This window comes from Populus alba, chromosome 16 (genome assembly GCF_005239225.2).
Source record: "Populus alba chromosome 16, ASM523922v2, whole genome shotgun sequence".
Lineage (NCBI taxonomy): Eukaryota > Viridiplantae > Streptophyta > Magnoliopsida > Malpighiales > Salicaceae > Populus > Populus alba.
Genome location: NC_133299.1, coordinates 13,498,162 through 13,506,045, shown reverse-complemented (window position 1 = coordinate 13,506,045; position 7,884 = coordinate 13,498,162). Strand labels below are relative to the sequence as shown.

The 7,884-nt window shown below is 28.2% G+C and overlaps 1 protein-coding gene across 1 annotated transcript; it reads right to left on the bottom strand.

Annotated features, from left to right (window-relative positions):
• On the bottom strand, nt 1-2,334 carry LOC118037506 (bifunctional monothiol glutaredoxin-S16, chloroplastic). The gene is made up of 2 exons (XM_035043495.2): nt 1,873-2,334; nt 1-594 (listed from the first exon to the last, which is right to left on the bottom strand). The coding sequence occupies exons 1-2, from the start codon at nt 2,257-2,259 to the stop codon at nt 91-93; spliced, it is 891 nt and encodes a 296-aa protein (XP_034899386.1). The 5' UTR covers nt 2,260-2,334; the 3' UTR covers nt 1-90.
• Between the last annotated feature and the right edge of the window lie 5,550 nt (nt 2,335-7,884).

Genomic DNA, 7,884 nt, shown 5'->3' with positions numbered 1-7,884 from the left:
TACAACAAAACTCCACATCTTGGTATTCTAATATTATTATTCTGTGTTACAACATTCTCCATAAGAGGGTGATTTCGAGAGCTCAATAATCTATTTTTTGAATTGACCGGCGAGCTCACCTTTCTCATGCATGGAGGTCAAGATATCACACCCTCCTACCAGCTCACCATTCATGAATATTTGTGGGAATGTGGGCCAATTACTATACTTCTTCAGTGTTTCCCTCAATCCGTAATTGTATTCTTCATCAAGCACGTCAACACTCTCATAATCCACACCTTCAGATTCAAGAATGCCAACTACTCTCTGAGAGAATCCACACATTGGAGCACTTCGAGATCCCTTGATGAAAGCCACCACTTTGTTCTCCTTCACCAACCGGTCAATGAGTTCTTCTAGTGGAACTGTTAGCTGGACATGTCGACCAGGTGTAAGCCGGAGATCAGCCTTCTTCTTTGGTGGTTGTCGAATCCAAGTAGCATTCCCCGTTTCATTGCCTGGTGGAACCTTTCCTGTGGTTTTTACATATTCTTCCATCCAGGATTTCCAAGCTTCGGTCAGAGACGCTTTATCAGGCTCGACTACTACTCCAACCTACATAACAGTTTTCATGGCAAAAATCAGTGGTCTGCATAAAAACATTTATCACACTGATTTAATTGAAAAGAAGTTAGAAGATGCAGATAAGCCAATTGTGCACCTTCAATCTGTTTTCAACAATTAAATCTCCCAACATAAGATCACACAGCATGCTGCCATATTGCTTATCAACTGATAGCATTTCTTATGGTATTTATAGTGAAATCTAACATACTCCCATGATGTCAGTTTCTCTCGAGGCATTGTTACTTCCTTCTTCTATTTTTGAGGAAACGAAAATTTTGTCCCATAAACACTGTTTTGAAAGATAATGACTTCCAAAGATTCTAGCATTTGTTCCACCCGCAACACTAAATAATAGCGAAATTGCAAAATTCAAAAACAGCTTGTTTCTTTCTTTCTCCCAAAAACCATTGAAATTAGATCCTCCACCATGTTAAGACAGACCCCAACTTCACCATTAATGATAAAAATGAAAAAAAAAAAAAAAAAAAAAAAAACTTGCTCTATATCTCCCATCCCATGGGGCAACACATTTGCATAGCACATGACACATTAAGAGACAAAGCTTAGAAAGGTCTTCTAATTTTGAAGAAATCACTAATGCTATCCTCCTAAGCACCACTCTCCAACTAGATGCCTTAATTTTGCAAGGCCTTGGTCTTCTAAACGAAGTTGGTTGAGGGGAACAACAACAACAATAAAGGGGAAGCGGAACAACAAGACTTTTTTTACAATGTGAGTGCAGTCGCGGTATCTTTCAATGCAAATGGTAAAAATCAAACAATGAAATACTGAAGTTAGATTTAGAAGACCAAATCCCAAGTTCAGATTTTCAATGGCTGCTCAATCACACTAGCATCAATAACACATTTCCCAAGTTCAGATTCCGCTTGATAACTCAAGCTCCGCACTCAAAGTTCAACCAAATCCCATCTTTTTTAAACTGGTCCGTATAGGATTTCCGTTACAAACCATCAAATCTTTTCCTTTTCGGATTGCTCTTGAATTCAACATCCACTCATTAGAACTCTAAATTAATCAAGTGTCACAACATCTAGCCAACCAAGATTTTGACTCAAGAACAACTTTCAAGACAATATTTATATAATTTTTCAAGATGTAACAAAAATTCAAAAAATTATAAATTCAATCATCCATTATATAATATAATAGTAATTAAACATCCAAGATTAACAGAGTGTCAGTTGTAATTATCACAAAAAGGTCAGGCAATTAAGGGAAAAAACAGAAGAAAGGAAAAGAAATTACCTTAACGGAGTGACATAGCTCCGGCACGGATTTCAGGTGAGAGAAAACGCTGGCCCCAATATTCCGAGTGACACCAATAAATTGAAGGTCATTACTTTTATCATAAACAGCGTAAACGCCACAATCTGACGGCATCTTTGAGTTAAACTCATCTGCCGTTAATGGGACAGTAATTAACTCCGTCTCTGAGAGGGTTTTGAAAGCTGCAGTGATAATTAAAGAGCGAGGTTTAAATTTAAGTGTTGTATTGAAGGGTTTTAAGGAGATGGAAGGGAAGGGTTTTGACTGTGAATAGAATGAGAGAGTGGGGGTATTTTGGGGAGAATTCAAAGAAATAGAGTGGAGAGAAGGAAAGGTTTGTAGTGAAGAGATGGTGATGGTAGCCATTGGAAAGCAAAATGAGAAGCTGCGAATCAGAGAGCAGAGGAGCAACCTTCAGGTTATCAGAAAATGGCTTGTAAGAGGACGTTGGGCTTTTGTTTCCATAAATGGGCATTTTTTCTTTGAGAGCTCAACCCATATTTCCAAAAAAATAATGGGCTAGAATGATTGTTTGAGGCCCATCGTCTCTGGTAGACATTAAATTTTGAATGAAGAGTTTAAATGTTTTTTCGAGTATTTTTTATTTATAAATATATTAAAATGATATTTTTAATATTAATATAAAAAATATAAAAAAATTTATTAAAAAAAACATATTTATTATTTAGAAAATATAATTTCAATCGTATTCTCAAAAGAGACATAAATATCTTTATCAAACCAAACCTTAATTTTTTTTTTTTCTTTTTAGCTTTTGACTCAAAGAAAAGTAAATATATATTTAATTTAAAAAAATAAATTTTACTTTATTAATTTATAAAATTAAGTTAAAATTTTGATTTCAATTAGAAATAGAAGAAGGAAAGATTTTCATTTCCCATTTTCATTACTATTTTCAATTATAAATTTTATGTAATTAAGGTGAATCTATAGAACTTTGCATATTTATAAATTATAATACTACTTGAAAATTTTTTATACTAAGAGCTTGTTTAATATTTTGGTAAAAATTATTTTTTAAATTATTTTTCACTTGAAAATATATCTAAATAATATTTTTTTAAAAAAATTATTTTAACATCAATATATTAAAATAACTAAAAAAATAAAAAAAAACATTTGAAACAAAGAAAAAAAAATAAAACACAAAAAATAAATTGATTCTAAAAAAAAAATATTTTCTGAATACTTAGTTTAAGAAAGAAGATCTATTTAAGGGAAAAAAAAACCCGCATAGTATAAATCTATGATAGAAAATTGAGTAAGGATATATTTATTGAAGTAATAATACTGGGGATATAATTAATAGTGGTGTTACATCAGCATTGGATCTCAATCATGAGTTTCTATTTTGTTAATTTTCTTTTTTTGGACAGGGAATGTCAGACGCAAAATTCTATGTTTAAAGTTTTAACTTTTTCTTGAGCATGAGTCAATGGCCTTTTGGTTCATTTTGCTTTGAAAGGAGAGAAATTTGCTTCATTGTGGCTAGAAGCAGTCAATGCAATCCCTAGAAAAAAAGAGAATTAAAAAAAAAACAATTAGAATAGTTAATGAAAACTATTAGTGAAATAACACATTTGAATTTATTTTTTTTGATAAAATAGCATAATTTCTACATAATTTTGATAGCTTATTGTTATTCAGAATAGTGATATCTTTTAAAAAAAATATTAATTGATCAAAAAACAAAGAGAAAAGAAAAGAAATTAATCTTAGAGACACACTGAAGTTCTAATTATAACATTACTGGTATAAAAAAAAATCTTGATGAGACGAATTCAACAATATTAAAAAAAATTACCAACGATGGCCCGAGTGAACCACATTTAACACTAAAAAATGGATCATATTATATGATATGATAGTGAATGATCTTATCAGTACACAAACGTATGACTCCATATGAATTTCAATTGCGCTTATATTTATCACTGTAGGAATTGGGTTCAAGCTTTTTCCAGCCCTTTCTCATCAATGGACTCCTGACATATACGAAGGAGTGCGGTTTGTTTCGAAAAATTCCTACCTCTCTACCTATCTCTGAGATGCTTTTGATTTTTTTAAAACTCCATGGACATGCAGAAGAGAAATGATATCCTACTCAGATCAAGACATAACTTTTACTTTTTCAAATAACAATTAAGGTAGAACTTTATATTAGAATAGAAGTATAATCTTTCTATTTTATTTCAACTTCTTGAATGATACTGTTGCGCTAACCGTATTTCCACTTCTGTTCTGTTAATTTAATTAAAGATTTCATTAAAGTAAATTTACTTGAAATTTTAACCCAATTTCATGTTTGGCTGAGGTTAAATCCACTTTTATTCTTTGTTTTTTGTAACTTATTCGAATTAGAAAAAAAGAGGTGGTAGTCAAAGATATTTAATTGTGTTTCTAAGTTTCTTCGCCCCCATCTTAATAACTAGAATGAAAAAAAAAAAAAAAAGAATGTCAAGCATCCAGGAAAAATGATTTATCTTTTATGATAGTTAATTCTTATAATGATATAAAATAAAAAAAAATGAAGGACAATATTTTAAGAGGGGTTGGTTTCAATCAAATAGTATTCCTATGTAATGCAATTTGTTAGAAGAATTTAATAGCAATTATTTTTAAAAAAATATATAATTAATATGAAAGGATAACATTCTTCAAATTTGTAAATTATTTATGTATTGAAATTTAAAAGAAAGTCAACGAGTTCTAGATTGAAACGGATAATAAATGAAATATTAAACTGTAATAAATGCATATATAAAAGTAGTAAATACTATAATAGTTAAAAAAACAAAAGAAAAGGCATTATGTAGCTAATATTAACAAAACATAATTCTTCTTGAAAACGTATTTTAGCTCTAGATTTATTGGTATGGTTCATTGGAATAATATGATGGTAACAACCCCCCCCCCCAAACTAAACCTTTGCTCACTTCTAAAGATATTAAAAGTCTTTTTAACATTATTTATTTATCATTTTTAAATTAACCAGGATAATGTTTTTTTTGTCTTGATTGATAGTGAGAAAACTAAAATACCTTTTAAAGCAAACAATTTAAACCTAGCATCAAGGGGTATTTTGTATTTTCAATTTTTTTTATTATTACAATTTAAGCTGAAAAACAATTTGATATTTGACTAAATATAATAAATAATAAATAATTAAAATGCATAATAAAATGATGGAAATACCCTTAAAATAAAAATTTTAAGCCTAGAGTTTTTACAATTTTTTTTTTTAATTAGAAAGTTAGCTTAGGAAACTTTTGTATTTAGCCAAGTAAAAAAAAAAAAAAGAAGCATGCATGTGTAGCTTTTTGAGCCTCATTCTTTCTAACTTTTTCTAGGATCTTTTGTAAGAAATTATTATTCTTTTTAATTTCATCTTTAAGTTACAATTTTATTTTTATTTTTTATATCAATTTTGAGCCTAATTCTTTTTAATTTTTTGTCCTTTTACTAAATCATTTTTTTTTGTTTCATCATTTAATTAAATATAAAATTTATTTTGTATCTTAATTTTGTTCCTTATTTTTTTTTAAAAAAAATTTGTATAATTGATTTTTTTTTAATTTTATCTTTTTATGATTAATTGAAAATTAAACTACATGATTTTTTCGGGTTTAAAAAATTAAAACTAAGGGCTTTATAATTCTTTATTTTTTTTATCATATTACTCTAATCACATGACCAGTGAAAACAAGTTTGGCAAGATATTCTAGATTGGCTCAATCCTAATTAGAATGGATATAGATTGTTATGACCGGTTTTTCATATATTTTTTTTTTATCTCATTTTAAAGTCAAACATTACTTTTTACACATAAAAGTAATTCGGCTTTACAGTGAAGCAGAACACCAAAGCTAGTAATAAAGGAAACCTATAAGAACATAAAAGTTTGGATAATAAGATAATATGACCAAAAAAAAGCGCCGTGGTGCAGGTCCTTCAGCTAGTTACCAATGATAATGATATCTTATTTTATTAAATAACAAAAGCCAGCTCTAGGGCAATTAACATTTATTTTTTAAGACCATGTAATTTTTTTAATATAGCTCAAATTTAAGATTTATTATACTTAATGACACATACATTTATTTCAAAGTAGTAGATTTTTTTCTTTTTGGTCCAACTTTATCGATATGATTTCAAAGCATCCCAAATCAATAAAATGTCGTTTATTCCTTTGTTGTTTTTGAAAATTCAAGTTTCATGCACATCACTTGAAGTATTCACTAAAATTAAAATTGTTCAAAAATAGAATTTAATATCTATTAATAAAAAAAAGTAAGTCCAGAATATCTTCAACTTAAATACTTGACAATGAGGGAGAACTACTAGGGATGAGTAAAAAAACTGAAAAATTGATTAAATTGAAGGAAACTGAAAAAAATTATTTAAAAAACAGAACCATGAAAAAAAACCGATTAAAATTTTGAAATAACCGACTGGTTCGGTTTGGTTTTATAAACTGGAAATCAAAAAAACCGAACCAAACCGGAAAAACCAGAAAAAACCGAGTCAAACTGGTTTGAATTGATTTTTGTCCAAACAAAACTGAATCGAACAGAAATCAGTCGGTTTAAACTGATTTTAATATATATTTTTTTTAAATTTAGTTTAAACTATTTCTTTTTTAATAAAAACTAAATCAAATAAAAAATCATCACCTATAAAAATTATAGGGTCAATGTGGGGTTTGTTAGGCACCAACAGATATTACATTTTCTGAATGATAGGGATTGGCAAAGGTACGAAATAGGAAAGGTGGGCGCATTAAATTCTTTTCCAAAAAAAAAAAAAAAAAAAGAATGATGAGATTTACCATGATAAAGCGTCTCAATGGAATGTTTTGTTTTGTATTTTAGCGGGATGGGATTGAAAACTATATTTTATCTTAATGTTGTAATATTAAAAATAATTTAAAAAAATAAAAAAATTATTTTAATATATTAAAAATATATTTTAATAAGATAAGAAACTCGAAGTGATTTTTTTTAATCTATGAAAGCAACTTCATACTTTTTGTCATAAAATGGTGAAATGTTATTAGGCTAAATCCACTTTTCAAGCCATCGACACCATTCTCACCTACATATTACTCAATCCAGGAAGATGATGTTGACCTAAGATTACAATTCTCACCACTTCATCACACTGATGTGATATCCCTCCTATTAAATCCATCTAATTGTATGGAAAGGATGGATTTATAAAATTACATAGGTTTACATTGATAATATTTCCAATATTTAAAATTAAATGGTCATCATCATTCGATTAATTCACAATATTTAGTCCTGTCTAATCATAGAAATCTTGTCTCCATACATGAAATGAAAGTTGATTAAAAATAAATAAGTTATTAATCTTATTAGCTAATTTGATGTATTGATTCATGAGTTTAGTAGATTTAACCATCAAATCTAATATGTATTTTTTTAGTTTTTGGTCCATTGATTTTTCTTATTGTTTTTTTTTTATTTTACTCTTTTTCAGTATTGAATTGTTTAGAAAATAAAATTTATAGTTTAGTTTCTTCTTCTTTCTATAGAGCTATCACTATCTCAATAAATGTTTTTTTAGAGTTGGTGTTTGATTTTGTAAACATCTAATTTTATCATAAAATTAAATAAAAATAATTTATAAAAACAACAAAGTGTAAACTCATTAAAATCTATAACCCAAGTCACAAAGTTACCGAAACTTATTCAATTTGGTATCATCTCAATAATAATAAAATTATAGTTTTAATTTTTTTTTAAAATTATCATATTTTCACTTAGTCATTCAAATTATCTTTGAACTCATTAAATTAAATTATTCATGCTTGTTAGAGAAAATATTCTACGAATAAATAACTTTTGTCATACAAGTCATGAAAAATGTGATCTTTAATGATACAAGAACAGAAGTCCAAAAGCAGGGGGGGGTAAAGAAAGGGAGAGGTTGCCTATATATTTGCCT

What these genes read in the sequence shown, in the direction of transcription:
- LOC118037506 (XM_035043495.2), bottom strand. Translation starts at nt 2,259, where the DNA reads ATGGCTACCATCACCATCTCTTCACTACAAACCTTTCCTTCTCTCCAC. An exon ending in AGCTATGTCACTCCGTTAAG is followed by an intron (nt 595 to 1,872) that starts GTAATTTCTTTT and finishes ACTGTTATGTAG; the next exon opens with GTTGGAGTAGTAGTCGAGCC.